Source organism: Nyctibius grandis, chromosome 4 (assembly GCF_013368605.1).
Source record: "Nyctibius grandis isolate bNycGra1 chromosome 4, bNycGra1.pri, whole genome shotgun sequence".
In the NCBI taxonomy this organism is placed as follows: Eukaryota; Metazoa; Chordata; class Aves; order Nyctibiiformes; family Nyctibiidae; genus Nyctibius; species Nyctibius grandis.
In genome coordinates, this window is record NC_090661.1 from 67,378,942 (window position 1) to 67,403,488 (window position 24,547).

The window sequence follows — 24,547 nt, forward strand, 5'->3', positions numbered from 1 at the left end:
GGGAAATAGTTGTTTGTAAATGGACGTAAAAATCATCTGCTCCCTGCCCTGTCCCGGTGACGGTCTGTGAGGAAAACCAACGCACACGCATTGGGGATGTAAAACGCAAATTTAGACATCGGCGGTGCCAACGTTTTTCAAGCTTTAAATGCAAATTTAGGCAGAGGGGGGAAAGCCACTGCCGAGACGGGAATCTTCCCCCCGATAAGAGGCAGCACGACTGAATTAATCTATCACGGAGCTGAAACGGTCCCTGTACCCCCCCTCCCCAGCCGCCTCCGTGCCGTTGCGGGGGAGCTGGAGCTGAGCGGGAGCCGGGGCATCTCCCGCAGCCGCTGCGGGTTAGCTCTGCCCGGCTTCCCTCCATGCCAGGCTTCGCCTGCTAAATAAAACGAGACGAACAATCAGCTTACCGGGGAGGCATCTCTCTGAGGACAGGGAAGTAAACGCGTTGCGAGCGAGCAGACAAAAAAAGCACAGCTCAGGCGATTTAAAGATCAATGTCAAATTGTATAATATAAAATCCTTCTGCGGGGGGAAAAGCTTAGCACGCTCCTTAGACCTGGCGTTTGGTCTCTTCCAGCAAAACCGTCTCAAAACAAAGCGAGGGAGGCTGATGGTGGGGACAGCCCCTGGCACATCGCAGGGGCCGGGGTTTGGGGTTATTTCGCCCCCGATCCGGCCCTTCCCGGGCATGGAGGGCTGTTAATTCCCCCTGTTCTCTTTGCATTTCCCAGGTGAGGCAGGAAGCTTGGCTTCCCCGGCTGGGCTGTCCCAAACTATTTCTCCCCCTGTCTTTTTTTTTTTTTTACCCTTCCTTTTTCTCTCGTCCCTGCCTAAAAAATCGCGGCCGATGATCCCAAAAGCCTCAGCCCTCGGGAGAGGAGAAGCTGTGGCGATGCCTTCTCCTTCCCTTCCCCGGGCACCCGCATCCTCCGCCAGCTCCGGCCCCGCTCCCCCCGGCTCCCCCCGGCTCTCTGCCTTGCAAAGACATCACCCCCGGTGCCGGGGACCCGGCTATTTCGGTTCTAGCAGAGCTGATGCTGAAATACCCGTGGCCTCGGAGATCTGCTCTGCATAAACTGGCGGGCTTGAGACTGACACGGTCATTTCAAAGCAGATGCGAGGGTCGTTCACCAAATATTTTATTATGGTTTTAGGCTGCTTCATACAGTTTCGTCCTGCACATGCTCTACAAGTCACCTGTGCACATAGAGAACAAGCCAAAAATAATAATAATTAATAATAATAATAATAGAAAAAATCTACCATAGCAATCCCTTAAATAAGTAAATAAACATTATATATATATATATATATATAAACCCTTTAAAGTAAAGCAAAACCCAACCAAAAGAACAGCGTCTTTTCAACATGAAACACCCCCGCGGGATAAGGGCAGGCGCTCAGACATTTTGCAACTTGGCATTCGGTTATTTTGTTGTTGTTGTTTTAACATTTTGTGGGCTTTCTTTAATTTTTATATATATATTTTTTAGGCATCAATTCTGCAAATCCTTCGAAATAAAGGCGACAACGATTTTTATCACGTTTTTTAATGCAGTCTGCTGCGAGGCTGGGAGGGAGGCGCGGGCGGGCGGCGTGTGGCTGGGCAGCGCCCCGTACCCCGGCTTTGGCGACCGCGGCCGGGCGATTGCAAGCCTCGTTGCTCCGGCCGTGTGGCAGGCAGGCAGACACCGGTTAGCTGGACCTTTCCGCTCCCCCCGGTTTGTCATGGCGGTGGTGTCAGATGTCACATTCACTGTCGCTGGATGTGATGGAGATGGCGGAGGTGGCGGCTTTGCTGGAGAGGCTGGCTGCGGGGCTGGAGGCGGCCCCCCCCGCCTCCCCGCCGCTCTCCTCCTCCGCTTGCAGCGAGCGCACCGAGCCCTGCGTTAGGACCTGCTGCTGTAGCCTGCAAGGAACCGGCACACACAGCATCACCGCCCGGCCCTCCGCGCCCCGGGGACCCGCCAGCCCTCCCCGTATTCCCCCCCAGGGACTCCCCCGACCGGCACCCCCACGCCGCTGCCCACCCTTCCAGCTCACGACGGTTTTCCCAGTCTGACGGCTCGGCCTGAGAGACTGGGTGCCCATGCCAGGGCCAGTCCCGCTCCTCGGCGGGCACACCCGGGGATGCCTGTCCCTCCCTCCGCAGCCCGTCGCTGTCCCCCCGTCCGCAGCCCGTCCCCTCATCCGAGGGGTCGGTCATTCCCTGCAGCATCTCCCAGGCGCTGTTCCCCTCCATCAGGCCTTACATCTTCCCCCCTCAGCCGATGAGAAAGGGGCTGCGGGTGACAGCACCCATTTCCCCGAAGTGCGGCCGCCCGGCTGCGGGGTGACAAGTGGAACCCCCCGCCCCCCCCCATCCCCCCGTCCCGGGCTCTGGGACAGGAGATAACGGGGGGACTCTGCTCCCTTCCCCGCTTCCCAGGGCGTCTGCTTGTGCCGCTAGTGTCAGGGTAACATAGCGCATTGAGAGCCGGGATTTTGCTCTTTAAGATTAAAAAAAGAAAAAGGAAGGAGAAGAAAAATAAGAAAAATATCCCTAGAAACGTTCCCGGCTGGCTCCGGAGAAGGTTTAGGGCAAGGTGGCTCTCTGCAGCGAGCAGGGCCCGCAGAGGGGCATTGCCGGCTCTGCTCCAGGCGGTCATATGCGAAATAGGTTTCTATATGTCCGGGTAAAACTTTGAAGGGGGGTTTCTCCCCGCTCAGCCGCTGAGTACGGCCCCTTCTGCCGCCAGGTTCTGCCGGGGTCACGGCAGCTTCGCCAGCCGCGGTGCCCGGGCGGCCTCTCTCCTTCTCATCCCTCCCCGCTCCCCGAAGAGCGGCCAAGGGGGATCCCGGGCGGGGACCCCCCCCTACTAAAAATAAATTTAAAAAAATTAAAGCCGTAGGGTTTCCCCACTGCTCCTACTTTATCTCGCTGCATTTCGCAGGAATAAACTTCCCGGGCTCGTTTCCCGTCCCCCGAGGCGGGGATCTCCGTCCCTCCACCGGCAGCATCCCACCGGCCCCCGCAGCTCCCCAGCCTCGGCGGGCGGGGGCGAAGCCTCCCCAACGGGGTTGGCCCTGTGCCCCGACGGGACGGGCTGCACCTTACCTGTTCTTAGCAGCTGCTGCCCTGTCCCTTTGCCTGCGGTTTTTGAACCAGTTACCCACTTGCGTGGGGGTAAGTCCCGTGGCCTGAGCCAGTTCCCGCTTTTTGCTGGGGTTGGGGTAAGGGTCCTGCAGGTACCACTCCCGCAGCAAATGCCTCGTCCGCTCCTTGAAGCAATGTGTCTTCTGCTCGCCGTCCCAGATGGTGCGGGGCAGCGGGAACTTCTTCCTCACCCTGTACTTGTCCACCGGCCCCAAGGGTCGGCCCCGCAGCTTCTCCGCCTCCTGGTAATGCGCTTCCAGCCAGAGGGCTTGCAGTTTGGCGTGGGACTCCTTGGTGAACTTGTGGTTCTCCAGGATGTGGTAGAGCTCCCGGTAGTTCCCCGTGTGGAAGGCCACGATGGCCCGGGCTCTCAGCACCGACTCGTTCTTGTTGAGGGCCTCGCAGGCCGCGGGGGCCACGGGCAGGGACCAGAGGAAGCGCCCCAGGCGCTCGATGTCCCCGCTTTCTTCCAGGGTCTCGCATACCCCGGCCACCTGCTGCGGGCTGAAATTGAGGATGGGCAGCTGGAACATGGAGGCGGCGCCGGGCTCCGCTCCGCGCTCCGCGCACCCCCGGCGATGCCCGCCGCCGCCGCGCACACCCCCGCGGCGGGGAAGCGGGCAGCGGGCCCGGCGGCCGCCCCTCGCTCCGCTTCTGCCTCCTCCGGCGCCGGCGGAGCTGCCGCGGGAGGGACGGTGGAAGGCGGAGAGGCGATGGGGAGCGCTCGGTGGCTCCGGCGACTGGGGGCGGTGGGCAGGGGCGAGGCGGAGGAGGATGGAGCAGGGGGGAGGGCGGGTGTGGGGGGAGGGAGGGAAGGGGGAAAAAAGAAAAAAAAAGAAAAAAAAAAAGGAAAAAAAGAAAAGGCACAAGCCCGGCTCCGCGCCGCCGCCGCGCTGCTGCGGGAGCGGCTGATTTGCTGCCGGGCTCGGCAGATTGGCTCCCGGGTTTCCATGGCGGGGCTGCCACTCACTGTCAGCCGCTGCCAATCACGGCGGAAGGCCCCGCGCCGCCGGCCGCCGGCGCCTCCCGCCCCGCTCCCCGCCCCGCTCCCCGCCCCGCTCCCCGGGGCGCCCGGCCCGGCCCGCTCCCCGGGGGCCTCGACCCCGCCGCCCTGCCCCTCCGCTCCGGGCAGGGGCAGAGCAGCCCACCCGCCCCGGGAGCGGCAGGCTGCAAGGCGGGGAAGTGGGGCAGCCGGTACCCGCTGCGGTTTGCTGCCGGGAAGTTGGAGGGAGCGGCCGCCGCGAAGCGATGGCCGGGACCCCCATACACCTTCCCCGGTAAAGCTGTGGGGTCCGGCTCGGTGCTGCACGCACAGAGCTCGGCGCACCCGGGGTCGGAGAAGGGGATAAGGCAGAGCTGAGAAATGAGATAAAAAACCGGCTGCACAACAGGGACAGGGATACCGGGAGTGTCAGTGACAATGGATGGAGCGGGAGGACCGCAAGAAGAGCCGCGGTTTAGGGAAAAACTCTCCCCCTTCCCCAGAGACGGATGACTTCCCATCTCTGTTAAGATGAGGAATTATCTGCAAAGAGCCCAGCGCCCTTCTCCGTTCAACTAAAGCTTTATAATTTATTTTTTTTCTTTAACATTTAAACCCGTATTGTTTTCGGCTGAGTGGTCCTGAATAGACGCCGAGAATAGTCGCGGGGAGTGAGAAGTCATTTGTAGGTCAGGACAGCGACTTAAAGCAGATTTCGGGAATCTTTTGAAATATTGATCACCTGGTAGTAATCATTCCCCGCGGGTCCCCCCCCCGTCCCCGCGCACCCCGAGCGAGCGACAGCGGGGCTGGGGGCGAGGGGGGCGCCCGGCCGCCCCTTCGGAGGAGCGGGGCAACCTCCGGCCGTCTCGGGGCAGGGATGAAATCACTTTCGGAGCTGGGAGGATGCGAACTGTTTTCTGAAGAGAAGGAGGGGAAAAAAAAAATCAAGAAGTCGCCCTTTATTCTACACAGAGCTGCTCAGTGGCAATTTCTTCAAGGGAATGTTAGGGACCATGCTCGGAAAGGCAGCATATATTTTGAATTAAGCTCAATATGTTCCCTCCTCTGCTCTTTACAATGCATTTTTTTTTCTAGAATGCTTGTCAAAGAAATCTCTTCTTAATTTGATATCTTGTTGTTGTCTCTTTCCCCCTTCTCTTTTCTTCTTTGTTATTTTTTTCTTACTGTTTTTTGTTTTCTTTTCTTTCCTTCTTTAAGAAAGCTCCTTTGCTAGTTGCCCGTAGACTGAAATTAAACAGATTTACATTTTCTCCAATCATTTCTCCGCAGAAATGGAGCTGGACTGGGGCTCGCCGTCTTTTATTTAGTATCAAGTACAATTTGTCTTTTGCTTGTGAAGATTTGGTAAATCAGAAGGCAGATAGATAGCGCAGATGGTCGGAGGTGTCGGGTCAGATTATGGTACGCCTCAGTACAGTGCTAAGCTCATTCTGACGGAAAACCCTGATATTATTTTCACAGATCTACACAGTTCACTTGAAAAAAAACCCTTCGAGCCATTTACATCATTTATGTGAGGCTCACAGCTAGCGGGATGGAAAAGCTTTCAATACTGCTCATTTTCATAAAACCCGACAGAGCTGAGGAGACATAAAAGCACAGACAAAACTCACGAGTTCAGAGACACTCCACAGAAACTTAAAAAAAAATAAAAGGGGAGACTCTTCGGCTTCACTTTACAGACCCAGGTTTGGTACGCTGATCCTCTTCGGAAAAAAAAAAAAAAAAAAAAAGGAGGGAAGAAAGAAAATCAGAGCAGAGGAAAATATCTGTAAATAATGGTGAGGGAGAGTCTCCTTCCACCCCATCCCCGTCCTCTCCGCCACGAAAAACAGTCATCTGAGCAGCTCAATGAAAGATCCCAAATAACCACTTCGGACAGGGATAAAACACCCCCAAACCTCCCAGCTATGAGCATCGCACTTCCCCGGCCAGCGGGTGCGGAGGCGGCGACCTCCGCGGCGGGCAGGGGGATGCTGCCCTGCCGCCCCGCAGCCCGCCCCGCCGGAGCCCCGCTCGGGGGGCGGCCGGCAGCCCCCGAAAGCATCCCGGGACAGGGGCTGATGGAGAAAAACCTCTGCTTTGAGAGAGGCGGAAGGGTGGAAAGCCTGTGTGAATGGGTAGCTAATTTAGACCTGCCAGATGCTGCTGATGATTACTAATATTACTGTAGGTCTGTCTTTTTCTTTTTTAGTTTTGTTTTAAAGCATGCACATGATCTGGCGAGGGAGTTACTGGGATGCAGCCTAATGACCATGAACAGAGCGAGACAAGCTCCATAATGAAAGCCAGGACTGTAGGCTAAAGAAATGAATCCTCATTAAGAGCAGCGAGAGCAGCTCTCAGGGGCGAGGGGCTGTCCCCCAGGTCCCCAGCCTTTGTTCCCCACAAACCGGCCCGGATGGGGAGATAGTGGCAGCCCTGCTGGGAGGGGAGAGGAAGAGAAAGAAAAGGCAACACCGAAACGGACCCAGGAACTCTGTGTTAATCATTTAAAGGGTGACCCGAGGGGGAAAATCAGCCCAGCCCCAGCAGCTCCGCGCCCTCTCCAGCTGTAACGCTGGGCTCTGTATTTGGGCAGTGGCATAGTCCGGGCTGGGGGGAACCGACTTGTACCTGGCTGGGGAAGGATATGGGGGCTCCTCGCCCTGTGCCACCAGCGCCGAGAGAGAGAGATCAGCTCCAAGGGCGTCCCTCCGTCCCTCTCCCACTCCCTCGGGCGTTTTATCTGTGGCCGGGACCCCGACAGCTTTCCCCCCGCCCCGGCGCTCCGGAGGAGCTTTACCGCCGGGCCGGGCCGGGCTTTGCCTCCGCAGCGCGACCGGGACCCCCAGGATCGACTCTCACCCCCAGTGCCGCGCCCAGGAGAGGCTCCCCAGGAAAGCACAGGGTCCTGGGGTGCCCAGGCTCCTGGCTCAGCCCCGTGTCTCATTAGAGCTTCCTGCGAGCCTGGGTGTGCACCCGGGCGTGTCCGCTTCGTTTCTGCTTCCCACCCCCGCCTTTTTTCTTCTTTCCCCCCCCCTATAACAGGGACACTACTCGTGACCTTAAAAGCCGACAATGATAAGTATCTTGTTTTAGGTTACGGCGCTGACCCTTGCTAGATGTAGCGTGAGGAGTTACCCCTGCGCAGATGAACCCACTGGAGAACGAGGAATAAAACAGCACATTAAAAAAGATTAATCAAAAATACTGTCAGCAATCCGTACCGGCCCGACGGCCTGCATCGACACGGTGTGCTCACCGGCATCTCCCCCCCAGGGCCTTAACGCAAAAATATGCTGAGCAACGTATCTGTACAACTTCATATCAGCGGTTATCAACTATGCTGGGTCCCAGAATCGTAGTCCCTGGGGATTATTTATCTAGAAGAAGTTTCCAAACACAGCAGAGGTGCGAATACAATTTTAAAACCTTTGATTTGCGTTAGTATTGCATTAAAAAAACACTCCCGGGAACCAGAAGCCCTGCTTTACAGGTCTCGGTAGGATTGCCGGAGATGCGGGAGTTCATTAAGTGATGCTAACCGAGTCTGTAGCGTTGGCTGAGAGAGCCGGACTGCCGGCAGTCCTTCGGGCGGGTACCTGGGAAATCAGACAGGATCTTTTGGCCTTGGTTCGGTACCGGTAGGACCCGGCCTGGAGCCGGGGAAGCTCTCCGGGTCGGGCAGGACTGGAGCGGGCAGCGTGGAGCGGCGCGGCTCCCTGCCCTCATCCCAATTGGTTTTCAACCCGCTGCCCCGGGGGAGATCGGAGGGATGCTCAGCGGGAGCAGAGTGTTCGCTGTCGCTTATAGAAAAGGTTACTGGAAACTTCAGCCCCTCCGGGGACTGGATCTGGGGTTTTCGGGAGCGTTTCCCACCGAGATAGCCCTGAAGCTTTGGTGGAGGAAGGACCTCAAGCTCAGGATGATGTGGTGGGGGACACTTAGTAGGGAAAAGACCGGTGTTTCGATGCGTTTCGCATACTTGCCTTTTTATTTTTAAGAGTGGTGTAATTGTTGAAATAACAGCTATTGAACTCTCCATTTCTTCCTAAGAAGAGTTATGTTTAAAGCTCTAGTCTGCTTAATATTAGGGAGAGTGTGCAGGTTGGATCCTCACTTAAATTACTGACAACCATCGAAAGAACAGAAGAGTCCCTAAAATGCTATCGGACCGACAGAGATGTTCACCCACTTTCATCTCTCAGACCATGTATTCATTAAATCTTTGTCCTTCGGCGTATTATTTAGGTTACCTGCAATACGAGGTATCAGACCACGGCTGGTGTATTTGATATTAGAATAAAGAAGCACCGAAAACTCAAAAAACTGAATTGTTTTGAGACTGGTAAGGAAAGACCTTCCTTGTACAGGGCCCTGGTCACGGCCAGGGCTACAGGCAGAAAGGATCTACCGCCCAAGATTTATCTTTAATTTTCTTTAGGGTGTAGCTAGGGGCCTGGTTTTAAAGTTCCTGATCCATCGGGATTTATTCGGCTGCTGCCTTTACCTGCAGGTAAATACACACACCAGCAATTCTCCTTGTAAACTGAGGTGTGTTCTTACAAAATCTTCTCTCTGCTTAAAATCCCTGGTTTCCATCAGGGTTTTCACTGAAAATTGCAACAAAAGCAATCAAAACCCCAAAGTATTCAAATAAATCTGGAAGTTTTTGACCATTCGGCTGTTTTTTTTTTCCCAATAAGTCCTTATTTTATTTTTTTTTACCTTTTTTTACCTTTTTTTACCTTTTTTTTTTTTTCTATGGGGAGTGGTCCTTTGGAAAAACAAAGTGTTCTTGTGGCTCCCTTCCCGTGGGAGGCGGGGGACTGAGAGCAGGAGTCATAAGGAAAACTATACTGTGTCTACGGAAATGCAAAAAAAAAATCCTTCAAACATTACATTTTCTCCCAGGACGGGGACGAGGGCTGTCGCGAAAACATTTATTTAGCAGCAAGCCGGAATGGGGACAATTCACTTGTTTGGGGAAGGGTGAAGAACCAGGATCAGATACCCTGAGATAGTGTAGTGTCTAAATGCTTCTGGGGCTGAATGTGTGGCCCCTGGACCTTGCTGAATTTTAAGGGCCAGTACTTCAGCCTCTGTGCGTTACCTGCTCATCGCCTTTCTGAGCTGGCGGAGGAGTCACGGGCCCTGGGGGTCTGCCAGCGGAGGGGGTGGGAAGCCGAACCGGATTTGGGAGCCCTTTCTGAGCCCTGAATTGACCATATCTCTCTTCAGTGGAATGCAACCTATTCATCATTGATTAGAGACGATACTATGAAAGAGTCCTTCCTGTAGTTGTTTATGGCTTTGGGGTTGTTCTTTTGGTTTTATTTTAGAGGGGTGCTCCTGGGAAGCAAGGCAAAACAAACAAGGCGGAACCAGCGGGACACAAAGCCCTCCTTTCTGCAGCTTCAGAAACCGTTTTTTTGGTGGGTGCAGAGCAGTAACTTCGGGTCGGGAGTCCTTGTAATAAATAGATAGGCTAAAGAGGCTCCTGAGCCCCTAAAAGCCCCCGTGGGGACCCGCTTTTCACAGTCCTTAGAGGGAATTAACCGGGAAGTTCCCACTGGCTTTATCCAAAGCCTGTTGAAACGACTGACAACCTTCCGGGTGAGCTCGGGTCCCTGGATCTGTGGGAACCTCAGCCCCCCTTGACACCGCTGCTTAAATTACCGGGACACCGGGAGGTGTTAATGAGCATCACTGAAGTTTTCTGATACTCTGCTATTAAATTCCTATTTTTAGAAGTCTGGAGTGGTCTTTAAGAGTATTCCTTAAGGCGGGACAAAGCTTCGAAGCGGTTTCTCCTTGGGTTTTATGTAGTGATTTGGGAAGAGGGGTTGCAAAACAGCAATTGGGGAGACTCCAGGGGCACCTAGGAATTAAAGTGTCCCTGGGGAGGCAGGCAGGGAGGCTGCCCTCGTCCTCCGGGACAGGCAGGGTGGTGGGTGATGGGAGCAGCATGGAGATGCTCTTGGAGAGGACAGAGCCTCGCTGGCTGCGGGGTGCACAGAGCAGAGGCCACAGACATGTGGCTTCCAAAAGAACATGCCGTCTTCCACTTCTCTCTCTCTCTTTTCTTTCCCCTCCTTCATCTCTGACCTGAAGCCAGGTAGGTCAGCTTTTTCTCTTTGAAGCTGCATTTCTTGTTGGTTGAATTGACTCTTCTGAAAGAGACATCACATCTGACCGACACCTGTGCTGCGGGTGGCAGAAATAGTTTCCTGTTCATCTCTTCAGTCCTGTTTCTCTTCTCCCTGTCTTTTCTTCTTTCATCAGCCATGCTGACGTCTTTTTTTTCCCTCCACCCTGTGCCCCCCCATATCATGTATTTTTCTTTGCTTATTGATAGTCTTAAATTCATCCTCTGCCTCAGTAATCTCAATAGGGAGGAAAAAAACAACCCCGTTGCTACCGCAGTTTGGAGGGAAGTATCACATTCTAGTTTCTTGCGTGTCCGGGCTGTGCATTTTTGCCTTGTAATGCTGCACATCAATAAATAAATAAACGCACACAATTTTGTTAGTGCAACTTGTGCGAGGCCGCCGTGAGTATCGGAGCTGCCGGGGCGGGTGACATTCCCCAGCATCTTCAGTGTAAAGCAATTGTTCCAGGACGGGAAGTGTGATACTTTAATGCCTTTTTAAACTGCCAGAGGGCTGGGCCGCACCTTTAGACGTGAGGTATGGAGGGAAGGAGGCTTTATGCAACCGCTACACCTGCGCCCCCCCCTCCCCACAGCTGGGTCAGCAGCACGCGTGGGACCCGGAGGGTGGATAAAGCACGTTACATTCTGCAGCCTCTTCTTTTTGTGCGACACGTGTGTGTTTAACCCCCCAGCATGTTTCCAGGCGATGCCCCGTTTCAGCGGCGCTGCCCCCCTCCGCCCCCCGCCCGCCTGCGCGCTCTCCCCGGTAGATGGAGCATCCTCATCGCTTTTCACCTACGGCCAGCTCGGCCCTCCGCCCCGAAGCCCTCGGAAATGTTGATCTTTCCCTTACAACTCTCACTGTTAAGGCAAACAAGTGTTGTGTGGTTTTTTTTTTGCGGGGGCGGGGGGGAGAGACGCGCACCCCGCTGATGTGCCCCCGAGGGAGCGGAGGGCTGCGCCCCCCCGCCATGGGAAGCAGGGCGGCGGGGAGGTGACACCTGCCGCCCTCTCCGCACCGTCTGACGGGGCTGCGCCGCCCGTCCCGCCGCGCAGGAGGCCCGTTGCTCCAGCCCGGCTCCGCACCCCGCTCCCGGCTGCCCGCCGCCCCTCCCCTCCGCCCGCCCGGGGGCGCGGGGGCCGCCCGGCCATTTTCCCGCCTCACTGCGGCGGGGGCGCGGCTGGCGGCGAGGGAGAGGGACGAGGCGGTGCTCGGCCCCGCGGGGGCTGAAGCGAGCCCTTCGCCGGGGTGCGGGGCTCCTCCCGGGGTAGGTTGGCGGCAGCTCTGGGTCACCCCTGCTGCCCTCCGGGATGGCGGGGAGGAAGCTGAGGGAGCGGGACGGTGGCCATGCTCCGGCCCCCTCCACCTGACGTCTCTGGGTGAGGCCTTGGACGGCCGTCATGGCTGTCCTCTCCCTTCCCCTTCTGGCAGCGCCTCAGATGGTGCAGGGCCACCACGTCCTGGTCACTTTCCCAGTGCTGATGGCCCCTCAAAATGCAGAGGGGCCACCTGGCCGCCCCGGCCCCGTCACCCCTCTCCCCCAGGAGGGACTCGCTCCCCGTTTCTTGCGCCGCCATTTTGTGGCGCCCATTCGCAGCCCCTGTGGTATCCCACAGGATGAGTTTTTTCCTCTACCTTTTGACAAAAATCTGTTTAATTTTCAAATTCCACGAATTTAGGGAATAATCTGCAGCAATATCCTTTCATTTGGTATGTGCCTGACTAAGTAAAATGCATGCCAATCCAGTAGATGTTTGACTTTCTGAGGACAGGACACGTTGGTAGCTAGTAATGAAGCTGTGGTACAGAGTGCACGGTGGTAATGCGCTTTGAAACATAAGTGTTAGAAACAGAGACTTCATAAATGAAGAGCCCTACAGTTATGTTAACTCAGATGTAATAACTAGAAGGTTAGGAAAGGGCTTCAATGATGTTAGAAACAGAGAAAGCAGCGGGTTTCGAAAAAGATGGCAAGTCCTCACCTTGAATGTAGGGTTCAAGTCTCCTCACAGGGTTCCTAAAATGGCATTGCAGAAGAAGAGTAGAGGAACATAAACAGCAGGATGAGGCACATCTTTATTTTAAATTAGTCTAGGAGTGGGAACTCTACTAAATTTCAGTAAGAATCAAATAACCTGTCACTTAAGAGAGTCTTAAACAGTAATGAATAGCACAGGAGAAATACACCTTGCTCTCAAGAGAACCCTGCTGGAATGAAAATTGTTTATATAAAGCCAACAGAAATTAATACTGTTGCACAACTGACAATGGGTAAAATTGAGCATTTGATTTTAAGGAAGAAATTTACCTCACAGATTATGGATATTTTTCACCTTTTAATGAAGAACCTAGAAATGGCCATTGTCGGATGGTGTATGAAGATAGTGCTCTAACTCTGCTATGAGAAGTGGCATTAATGTCAGCGTTATGATAATGGCTACAGACTCCATCAGGCAGTTTGTTTGTCGTTTCTGCACTCAATGCAGTCTTGTAATACATGAAACTTTATTGCCACAATTGAATTTCATATAATTACATTTATTAATGCAGTACAAAAATGCAAGATCCATAATAACGTTTTTCTTCTGGCAGCGTTCTGAATAGAACCATTAGAAATAATATATGCAGTTTGAAACTTTAACCCATTGCTGTGTGTTACATATTTCTCTTTAACAAAAATAACAGCCCCACATGAGAACATCCTCTGAATTTGTCATTCATAGTTGGCTAATGGTTTGATGTTACTTGTCCCCAGGACCAAGAATCAGTCTTTACTACAGTCATATCCTGGAAGTCATCAATTGTCCAAAATTTAGGTGTCTTTTGTTTCAGGCTGGTGTTAACTACTGTTCTTGAAATCTACAAACATCCTATAGATTACCAGTGCAATTGCATCTCTCAGCCCTTTCTGCTACTGACATATGTATCCTCTCAATTCACAATAGAGAATAGCATTTGTCACTTGCATTTATGTTACTTCATTTTAATGGTATCCAGACTAGCAGGTATTTTACATGTGCATGCTTTCAGGAGCTGTGTCATTTTCTGCAACTTTACCCTAACTTTACCCTGCAATTTACCTAAACTGTATTGTGAAATTACAAAAAAAATTTAAACAGTCACTTTAGCTCTGTTTCTCTCCTCTACAAGAACATTCAAAAGATAAAATTAATCATAACTGTCTTAGTGACTAGATGATAGAATAGTGTGTATCTTAATAATATGCAGCTGTACAGTCTACTCCATTGGTGAACTTTGTGTTGTGATTTATAAACCAATGAGTAGAAATTCTTTGCTGTTTAAAGTAATGTTTGTGCTTTTTATTTTGCATTCATCTGTGTACCTTTTGTGTACGCCCCAATGTCTTGCAGTTTTTATGGGAACTGTCAGGGAAACAATTAACAAACATTGTTAAACTGTTTCTAGAGATCAGATTTTTAATAAATGCTCCAAACTACTTTTTGCATCCAAAGGAATTACTTAGGATTTTCTTTCATATTGTGTGAAAGCAAAAATATTCTGGCTTGAGGTCGTATTTTTCTTAGTATTTTCAGAAAATGTTTTGTTTGCTGTCTTAAGTGTTTCCAGGCAGCAGGAACTTGGGTTCCAAGCTTTTAAACACATTCGGTAAAACTATTATCTCTTTCTCAGAGTTTTTACCACAGCCTGTACTAATCCAGTCACTGGGATTAGGTGTTCTGATCCTCACTTAACTATTAGGCAAATTCATTTCTGTCAAACATCCAGCATTTTAAATGCTCCCCCCACCCCCTCCCATTTCCACAGTCTCAGTGCTACAGTATGTAGCCTTAATGCCACTTCAGTTAAATTCCGCAGTTGTTTTCTATTCCACTTTATCCTGGATTAGGTTCTCATCCTCATCACCAATTTGTTGTGGCTTTACTTCTTGCACAGTACTAAGGGTATGCAGAAGCCATTGTGGGACAGTTCAGTATCAGATAACTTTGATTAACGTTAAGTATATCTGAGCTAACTAGCTGTGTTCAGTGCGTTCCGATAAAATGGTGATTGCATCCTTTTTAGAAGACTACATGACTCCCAAACTGTTTAAAAACCCATAAATTAATTTCTGCACATAGCAGCACTATGCAAACAGAAGAATTAATTTGTAATAATCTGCTTTCTGTTGTATATGAGTTCTGTCTTTAATCACACTTAAGCATATACCTTCTGATTTAAATGTACTTTGCAATTACTACGGGAGGAGTGTACAGAATGGATAAGTAGCTTTTCCATTACCAGCGTTGCAGTCGATAGGCTTAGTAAACCAGCTGGAGTAGAGGCTACACATTTTGTACACAGGCATCTTTTCTTGCATTCTTCGTGCCTTCCAAGAACATTAAGCCTCTCAAAGATAGAACTGCTCCAGGAACAAAGCTTTACCTAAATGATATACCTCCTTTTTTCCTAACTGTGGTTTAGACTTTCATTGAGTCCATTACCACTATCAGTGAGAAACTCAGTTCCACTAAAGTGGTTTAGATAATAATTCAAATGAAGTTAAAGCTTTTTTTCTCCCTTTCATCATAAAATGTGTTTTCTTGCAATTTTGACTTGTTTATTGTATCAAGAAAGCTTTTGACTGTGTTAATCCTTAAACTGCATTTTTATTTTGTAGTTTACACAATGAGTGACAGGCTTTTGAGCAACTTAGACAAACTTCTGCTTGAGTTTGGTAGGTCATTATATCATATATTTTTAATTAATAATTACTAATGCAGTAGAAATAGTGATGTTTTCTGCTTTAAACAGTTACATTAACTTCAAATAAATTTATAGTATTAAGGTTTTGATGTTTCCCACATAATGTTTTGTTAGCTGTGAGGTTATGGAGGAGGGTACTAACAGCTATTTAATAGTAAAATTGCTATTTAGTTATTTTGTTAAAATCTTTGTTAACCAGTGTTTGTGCAATTAAATCTGCACAACATACATCTGTTTTACAGCTCAACTCATAGATATGTATGTGTGTATATATATACATGAAAAAGTTTATTTTCTTCTTAGTTTTCCAGCTAGAGCAAACTTCTTATGCTAAGGAACATGTGAATCAACAGATAAATTGTGAGTAGTGATAAATTATCATTTTATTAGACTGTGAACACATTGCTTTTGTTTCATTGGTTCTAGTACATGTTCTGTGTTTCAGGGCGGAAGCAAGCCTAATAATGAAAGCTGTCCCGTGTCCTGCTCTCACCCTACCTCATCTTTTGCCATCAATACTTGCTCATTCTCCCTAGCAGACTTTGCTTTTGCTTGCGACTTTTAGCTAACGCCGTTCAGCTGTCTCATGGACAGCCAGTTTCACGCTGCGCCATTTCCTGCTCTTACTCTGTAGCTCCTCACAGTCACTGGCAGTTCTTCGATTCAGCTGTGCTTGCTCAATACATCTGCCACTTGCCTCCCTTTCTTTCTTCATGTTTTTTGTTCTTTCCAGATTTGGACCTCTGCCTCACTGCTTCTTTCTGTTTTCTTAAAATAATGAAAGTTCTCTCACTTGCTGCTACCTACTCAAGCCTGGTTCTTCTTTTCTGCAATCAAGCAACTGGTAATTTTATTTGAAATTCGGAACAGTAAACCCAATGAGGAAGTCTTGCTCCACATCAAATTCTTTTCCCCCAGGACTTACAGACAACATAATATTATGGACTTAGGACTGGACAGATTTTTTTTTGCCATGTTACTATATGGTATCACTCACTCACAAGAATGGTTGTAGTAGAGAAACTATTCTTTAGACAATCTGAGGATATCTGTGCTCATCACTGGTACTTCATAGGTAGATATTGAAGCTCATAACCTTCAGGAAAAAGAACATGAGAGAATTCTGGTCTAATTGGTGTTTCTCTTGATGGCAACACTTCTGATAATCTTGACTGATATGTCCAAGCAAGTACCTACTCATTAAGATTATCAATATTAAATTGAAGCATCTTAAGCATTAAACATCTGTAACACTAAATCTGGTACACCTAGAATTCTGTTTTAACTCTTCAGTCACATAATTGACCCTTAGGGTTGAGGTTTTTCTTAACATTTATGCAAGTTTGTGGTAAATGAGCATGCTTTTGGGGAAAATCCAAAGGCTGTGTAGTAACATGGCATAGTATTTGCCTGTTCAGTTCAAGGATATCTAAACATGTGTGAACTCACAACCAATGCTCAGACTTTTAAAAGTTTGGCTTAAATCTTTCAAAAACTTACCCAGAAATAGTTCCACTGATTTAATTTCGTCTCTGTGTGAGTATTACTTGGCAGAGGAACAGTTGTGGCATTCAGCCTCGGATTTCTAGTGTGAGATTCATCAGGCTTTTTGGCTAGAGTCCCTTTATAAACAGTGGAGGGAAACAGGCACTTTTAGGGTGTGATTTGTCATATCCTGAAGAAAGAGTTTAAAGTAGGTTAGAAAAAGTAAGCTTTAAAAAATGTCCGCTTGTCTCCGCTGAGTGTAGCTGTAGCCATGGATGTCTAGTTCTGAAGTAGGTGCCTGCATTGTAAAGTTGGGTGAGATGGATCTCATCCACAAGGTCCTTGTGAAAGCAAAGGGTGAGTCAAACAATTCACGCTTGTCACAGAAGTGCTCATCTGTAGAAAATAGTAAATGAAATGTTAAGTATATAGCATTGCTTATGTAATAGCTATTTTGTTAATACAGTTATGTTAAATCTTGGTAAATCTCAAAATGTCATCTGCAGGGTGCTTCCAAATACACCTTTTTTTTTTTTTTTTACAGAAATGAAGCATATGTCAGTTGTCCAATAGTTATGCTTCATGCTAAGTAAAGGGAAGTTACTGACTTAAGTATTGAAGATATTAATATATTGAATATATTCAGGATAACTCACAATATTAAAATACACTGAGAATCTTTTGCTTTTCACTGACTGATGTTTCTTTCTGAGAAGTGTTTTTTTCTGGTATAAATGCAGCTGGCTTTGAAAGTGAATATACAGCAAGTACTGGAAAACCAGACCCAAACTTCAGGATGACCTGAATTTCTAGACTAGTAATGCAAACAACTCGACACATCTCGCATAAGTAAGATGCCCTTCCCGGTCAAGTAGATGAGAAGGGCAGGATGTCTGTGATTGACTTCTGCTTAGGGCCACCAACTTTGGCATATAGCACATCAGGGCAGCAGTGATGGCAAAGGATGATTTGGCACTAATAAATGTGAAACCTTGTATGAAAAAAAAAGAAATAAACAGCACAGAGAAAAAATGTGCATCTAGTTGTGCTCATTGCTTTGCAACGTGAGCATGCACGATAGCTCTCACAGCTTTCACTTGTGAAAGAGAACACTGATCATGTTCAACAACATGGATTCTCTACTGACCACTCATTCAGAAAATGTTATCAGCTGTCAGCTGTTAGAGAAGGCAGAATTAAGAATCTGCCTCAAGAATCTCCACAAATACCATAGTGCTCGAGGATTTGTCGTTACAATGCTTTTTTTTTCATTAATTAACCTCTGTCTCCTATATTTGTCATACATTACACATTTCCACCGTGACTAAATTCCCTTTTCATTTTAAGGTCTCTGTTTCAAGTAATAATTTGCTTATATGCCTTTAGTGGTGTTTTTATTTTTCCCTTCTTGCAGTCAGCTTTCCTATTCAAAACATTTGTGTTTCTGGACTTCTGTAAAAGAAAATAAATGTTTGAAAGAGACCTTTATCTCAAGCAACTTTTGTATGTCAATCAGTCTCCCCAGTTGCAAGCATTACCAAGGACAAAGTGGATTATACTCTCTCTGTATACTACTTCTAGTATCTGCGGACGCTGTGGACTGCAAAAGAAAAGGGTCAGCTCTAACTGTTAAGAGTGCTTTGCTTTCTGCCACTAGTAGTTCAGTTTTACATAGACTGGGATGCAGAAACAGCACAAATAATTGCTTTCTTCCAAAGTCAATCTCACAATATTAAAGTATAATTAAGGTACTTGCCACACAGCTGAAACTCCCTAAGTTTTTGACTAACTTTGTTGTTGCTTTGCTTAATTGCAGGCTGTCCACTCATCTGGCCCTATTGAGATTAAGTATTCTGGAAAAAATTTTTACTCATACTGAATGCAGACTTTTTATTTCATGGACATGTTGAAAATAGATATGTTTACTTACTTATTTATTTTTAATTTCAGTGTATACTGTAAAAATCACGGAAAAAAAGAATGAAATCGCTAGGTTGCAGGAAAATATAAATAACAGCAACGATGCAATTGCTGATTTGCACAAGCAAAGTGAGAGTAGTAAGGAGAGCTGCAATGCGTAAGTATAATACAGCCTGAACTTCGAGTTATGGATGGCATTAAGAAAGTCAGTGAGGAAGTAGTGTAAAAATATATGTGTGTTCTGACAAGAGTGATGTTAAAGAAAACTTTAATATTCTCCTATTTTTTTCAAGCTGCAAATCATCAAGTACAAAAATTGCAGTATTAGCCATCCCCTGAAAAAGTAAATTATAGAAAAACAGACTACATATAAGTTCATTTTGTTTTTCTTTATTAGAATCAACAACTTTCAGAGATCACAAGTACTATCTTTGCAGCATGCTAAAGTATTAAAGTAGTAAGGTAATAGAAACATAATTTTTCTGTATTGGGATGCATCTGAGTTCTGTCAAATTTGAACATTATTAAGAATACTGTTCAAAAAAAGCTTTTTTTTTTAAACTAAAAAAAGTTAATAACTATCAGTGACAATAAGGCTCCATTATATTATTTGTTTAATTCTGAATTTGGCTTCCTGAAATTGAAGCATCTTTCTATTCTTTATTCACAAAGTTTCAGGTTACTTTTTCTCCTATACATATTCTCTCCTAAGATGTGTCATAACTGCCTCTACATACAGATATGCGTGTACTTTTACTAGCAAATTTTGGTATAAATTTTACTGCAGACTGCAAAATTGTTCCTCTAGGCACACTGTTTTGATGAATGCAATGGGCTGCAGTTCACAGGTTTTTTAATAGATTTTTTTTCTGTCAGATTAGTGCAAGTTTTAAATGCAGATCACTTTTAGATCTTAGTAATTAGAAGTTTCTCAAGCAAGAATTTGGCTACAAGGATTTTTGTCTTACTGACATGGAATGTCTCATTTTTAAAAATGAAAATTTCAGGTGTTTGCAAGGGTAGCTAAAAAGACAAATCTGTAAATACAATAAATACAATACAGAGTTTGGCCCAGATGATATAATCCTGTCTGTTCATTACAGCGTTCATCTCTCCACAATCTATCTACTTCCTTGCCAGTTGAAGTGATGATTTGTTAGCAAATCCTATCCTTTCTGTTTTCTTGCAATTCCATACCTAAAGATAAGTACTTAAATAACAATGTCTATAACATATATTTGAAATTTTTTTTAGGATGTGAATGGAGAATGTGGGTGTTTCTAAGAATAAAGAGAGAAGCAAAGATAGCATCAGGGTCCTTTCTAGGTTTATTTTGAACTGTCTGAAAACAGAAGAAAGAATGGAATCATTAGTGAATGAAGTGGGTATAGTGGCTAGCTGTTTGAATCAATTGCCATACCATACTGATTTGTAGCTTTATCATAAGAAAAGTCAGGAAAAGATTTGACCTTGACAAGAAAATTCCAATTTTCCTTTACGTTAAATTCTTGCCCCCAAGTGTAAAATAAACACTTTTCTAAGTTTCTGAAACCATTCCTGCTACTTCCTTAGATCTCTTCTGAAGTTGCAAATCTGTTTGCAAATCACAAACTGTTAAGTGATGCAAATAAAGAAATAAGAAATTAAGGGTAGAACTAAGGATCTGATCTAAATTTTAATCATTGAATTCAATGGGGTTTGGCTCAGGTCCTGTGAAGAATAATTAATGGCATTAGTGTAAAGAAACTGAAAATGAGAAGTGACTCATTAATGAATACATGTATTCATAGAAGGACAATGCTTGCAGAAGAGTAGAGACTTTGTGTCTTAAATTATTGAAAATGTCATTTAACGACATACCGAAAACGATGATAAACAAGCCCTAGCTATAAGATCAGACAATTAGAGCACTATGTAGTAGAATCATCTTAAACTTCTAAAATTTATTCTAGTTGTTACTCCATATATACTGGACATGATTCTAATGTTGATTTTGTAAATTCAGATATTGTTTTGGAGTCACAACCACCTTCATAGTTGACTAATTGCCAGTAATGCTCAGCAGAGCTCTCAGAGAAACAACTTTTTGTCTGAATTACTAGACATCGTAAGTATATTGAAGCATGTTTGAAGACTTTGAACAAAATACAGGATTCTTATATTCAACAAGTCTACAGAAAATACGATATATGAGACAGGTGTATTGGGATACTACTGTGTTTTCTAAAGAAATCTGTATTGGTCTATGTTGATCCCAGAACAATAAGAAGTGGTGAAATACTGCTGATGGAACCTATTCCAGTTTTGTGGTTTCTCTTCTATTTTTTTAAATTTGGGTTCAAGGATGATGAGATTTCACGTAAATAAAAAAAGAAGCCAGGTGAATACAGAATGTTTCTAACTTGGAAAAGAAATTGTTGTCTTGTCCTACTAGCTAAACTACAGGATATTTTTATTGCTTTCAGATTAGTGTGGATAAAGATTTTTTTATACTGTAGCTGATGAAAGGAAGGACAAATAAATGTGATAGCTACCAAGAACTTCTGTGAAACAGTGATGCATTTAGCAAACTAGTAGATGAGTTACTCGACTCCTGTATACCTTCTTGTGTTTACAAAGCAGTGTTCTTGTACTATATGTTTTTTGCATATCCACAGAATAGATGTGAACACAAAATGTTACACACAATGTGGTTTGGATTTTGATTAATAAAAGCTCTATGACTTTTTCATTACTTGTTTTTTTTTCTCCTCCAAAGAAAGGCATGGAGTTTTCTGAGTAGAAGAAGATCACAGTGTTTTTGTGCCAGTACATTTTTATATAAGTATATAAGTATCTTGATTTCTACTTTTTAAAAAATCTGACCCTTTAAAAATTCAGCTTTCTGCTGGATTTGCAGTAGATATGGTGAAGTGGCATTTTGTAATTACATTTTCAATCATCAGTGGTGTCAAAAAATTTGTGCCAATAGCACTAAATTTCCTGAATGTATACTCCAATTTCTCATTCAGCTTTTTTGTTGACAAACTTTACTGCTGTTACAAATGTTGATTATCTGTTGTGTTGTCTCACCACCTGGAGTATAATATTTTTTGTTCAAGGTTATTGGACTTCAGTTCAGCAAATTAATTGTCAGGTCTTTGTTCTTTATTTATTTCCTTGATGGAAATTACATGAATTTAGCTGTTCCTGAAGCCTCTATTTTATTCCACCTTTGGAGTGATTGTCCAAATGCACATTCATACTTTGTGTGATTGCATGCTACAAACCCTCTAGTTTTGAACCCTAGGGCATACTCACATCCAAAAATTCCCTTTACTTACCCAACTCATGAATACGCAGTGCAAAGTGAACCATATGTCCTCAATTGCTCTCACCTGTCTAGTAATGAGCTATTTGCTTTGTTCAGTTGCAACCTTGTTTTGTATTGCCATTTCTCCCCTTCTCCTCGGTGATGTAACTCTTTAAATATAACTGTATCTCTGCTGTTCCAGATTCACTTAGTCTCTTCAGTCCTTAGGGATTTTTCCTTCTTCTATTTCTTCAATGTTTAGCTTTGATAGTATCTATGTATGTGTTCCTAAAATTGAGTTTTATGTGTACATCTCCTAGGACGGATAGTTCCACTCAGACAAACTTCATTGTAGGTGTTTGTAGCCTTAGGGTAGCTTGTATTCTGGACAAAAGCTGAATTTGTAGATCACTTAAGCTCTGACTAGAGAGGTGCTGTGCTGATTTTTTCTATAGAAGGTTCCCTTGGAGGAAGGATGTGATTTTTTTTCATTGGAAATAGGATTGCTGTCCTACTCTAGCCCAGTCTGTCCAGATGATTCGTCCATCATCTGAATCTCAGCTCCCAGCATCTCAGAAGTTGCCTGTTGACAACCTGTCATTACAGAGGTTATTCTCTCTGAATAAGCAGAGAGTTTGTCAGTAGCACATACACCAATTTAGCTCAGCAGACTTTAGCAATTTTTCTGTTCTTTCCCTCACCTCACAACACTTTGGTGTCTGTTAAGTCTTACTAAGGTATTACTCGTTGTTTGGAGGCTCCATGCCCCAGAGGTTTCTGAATTTGTTTCATATCATCTTTAACTGATCAACATCCTGGCCATTTGTTCAGTTACAACCTTCTGTGAAAATGTCTTTTCTGATAGCTGTTAACTCAGCTGGGAAGGTAAGAGATATCCAGGCCCGGATGGCTCATGCTTCTTACACCATCTTTTTTCAGGCAGGATACTTTCTTTTTAAAGACCCATTACATGCCTCTCCTAAAGATAACATTTGAATGTCACTTGAGTCAGGAAGTTTATCTGCCTGTTTTTCTAGAGTTTCCACATCCAAAGAAGAGGCATCTCTAATACTTGGATGTTGAGAAAGTTCTATTAGTTTACAAGTCCAAAGTCCTTCGTGTATTCCTTGATGTTGCTGTGCTTTCAGTACAACCTACAGCACCCTACTGTAAGAAAATCACTTTGATGGTCTGCATCATAACTATTACATTATGGGAGGCTCCTGAAATGAGAAGAACAACAAAAAATGGATTAATTGTGTTTCAGGGCTTTAGGGGAGCCACATGAGAGGAGATCCGGGCTAAGCATCACAGAATGTGGACCCATCGGTTTCCTCTAGAGCAATCTAGTTATGAGCTGCGTGCGAGCCACTCAGCACCTCTTGTCTGGAGACAGGTTTCTGGAATGGGTGCATTTAACAATGTAGACATACTATATAGCCAGATACCAACTGCATGAAATATGAAAATATGTGTGGATGATGACTTAGATGTGGAAAAGAATGTCACTTGACAGCAACTGAAGTTCAGTTCTCATCTGCCATTAATTTATTATTAACTATTAGCTGGCATGTTTTCCTGTAGGAGCAGAATCTGAGTTCAAATCTAGTCAGTAAGTGGTAGTATGTGGACTTGTGACTCCAAACTGCCAGGTCAGTGCTCCCAGTGTCTGGGCTATTGTACTGAAAGACAGCATTTCTTTCTGGCTGTTTTCTGAGCAGGACTTGCTTAGCAAATGGAGGAAATTCTGAGTTTGTGACTGCTGTTTGCATTTAGGTGTGAGACAGGTGCTGCTGATATCGATGAGAATGAAGCTGTGTGCATCTCCAACAACATTAAGTAAATTATTTGATCTAGTAAGCTAGCTAAAGGAACTTGATGTCTTCATTCCTGAATGGCTTTTTATTAGGAAAGACCACTTATATGCTTGCTTTTTTTTTTTCACTTTCTCCACAGCTGGAAGCCCACCTATGTAATTCTTAGCAAGCATGAAGAATATTTGAAAAATGAACTCGAAGCTTTACAAGAAGCTACAGAAAATGAGAGGTATCTATGATCATGTGAGATAAGGTTTCTAGCAGCAGTACTTATTAACCTGTCTAAACTGATCAGCACAGATAAAGTGCAATCTGCATCAAAATGTTGTTGTAAACTTTTCAGGATAATATAAGTGAGTAATTAAAAGAATTTTTGTTTTACATTATTATGAGGTCATATGTTATTTTATAGTTACCAATGGAATAGGATAAAATATGGCTTCTTCAAATTCAGTTGCTTCCCAAATGCCTATTACAACTTTTCAGAACATTGTTCAATTGCCTACAATTTCAAGAAAAGCCCAAGAAATAAAAATAATGAATGTTTCAGCTTTGGCAGAAATATGAAATATCAGAGCATATTTACAAGAGCATACATAAGTTTTACCTATGAATGATTTTTTTGCCATTATTATGACATGTCCTCATGTGTACTGCGATTTCAGTAGTTTCAGATATTCAGGTTTGGGAAGACTTTTTTGAAAATACACAGGTTTTATGTTTTTTTTTCAGAAGCATCATTTAATTGAACCTAAGCCTTTAAATTCATATGTGGACTAAGTAAGATAACAATTAGAAACACAGATAATTTTATGCTTTTCTTTATTTGTGAATATGAATTGCATATGATTATTAAAATATACAAATCAAGTTTTTGTATACTGCTGTATATTCTTCAAAATAACCACAAAGCATGCAAATTCAGTATTAGATCCTGAAAAACTGGGTGAGTGTCTCAGGAAAGCCTGATCTTAAACCATTTTAAGACCAGTTGTGGGTAAGATTCTAGTCAGTATTAATTGC

General features: G+C 45.5%; 3 protein-coding genes across 3 annotated transcripts in view; 1 reads left to right on the forward strand and 2 right to left on the reverse strand.

The window, feature by feature from the left end:
* Positions 1 to 1,746: 1,746 nt before the first annotated feature.
* On the reverse strand, positions 1,747 to 3,675 carry SIX6 (SIX homeobox 6). Its single transcript, XM_068399180.1, has 2 exons — positions 3,104 to 3,675; positions 1,747 to 1,915 (listed from the first exon to the last, which is right to left on the reverse strand). The coding sequence occupies exons 1-2, from the start codon at positions 3,673 to 3,675 to the stop codon at positions 1,747 to 1,749; spliced, it is 741 nt and encodes a 246-aa protein (XP_068255281.1).
* A 4,065-nt stretch (positions 3,676 to 7,740) lies between these two features.
* Positions 7,741 to 11,687, reverse strand: LOC137661779 (proline-rich protein 2-like). The gene is made up of 2 exons (XM_068397402.1): positions 11,304 to 11,687; positions 7,741 to 8,181 (listed from the first exon to the last, which is right to left on the reverse strand). The coding sequence occupies exons 1-2, from the start codon at positions 11,685 to 11,687 to the stop codon at positions 7,741 to 7,743; spliced, it is 825 nt and encodes a 274-aa protein (XP_068253503.1).
* Positions 11,688 to 14,932: 3,245 nt separating this feature from the next.
* The window catches only part of C4H14orf39 (chromosome 4 C14orf39 homolog), a 29,849-nt gene continuing 20,234 nt past the window's right edge, over positions 14,933 to 24,547 (forward strand). Inside the window, exons 1-4 of the mRNA XM_068400114.1 lie at positions 14,933 to 14,981; positions 15,314 to 15,370; positions 18,446 to 18,572; positions 23,664 to 23,753. Coding sequence (XP_068256215.1) covers positions 14,933 to 14,981; positions 15,314 to 15,370; positions 18,446 to 18,572; positions 23,664 to 23,753 — 323 coding nt within the window. The remainder of the gene's footprint in view (positions 14,982 to 15,313; positions 15,371 to 18,445; positions 18,573 to 23,663; positions 23,754 to 24,547) is intronic.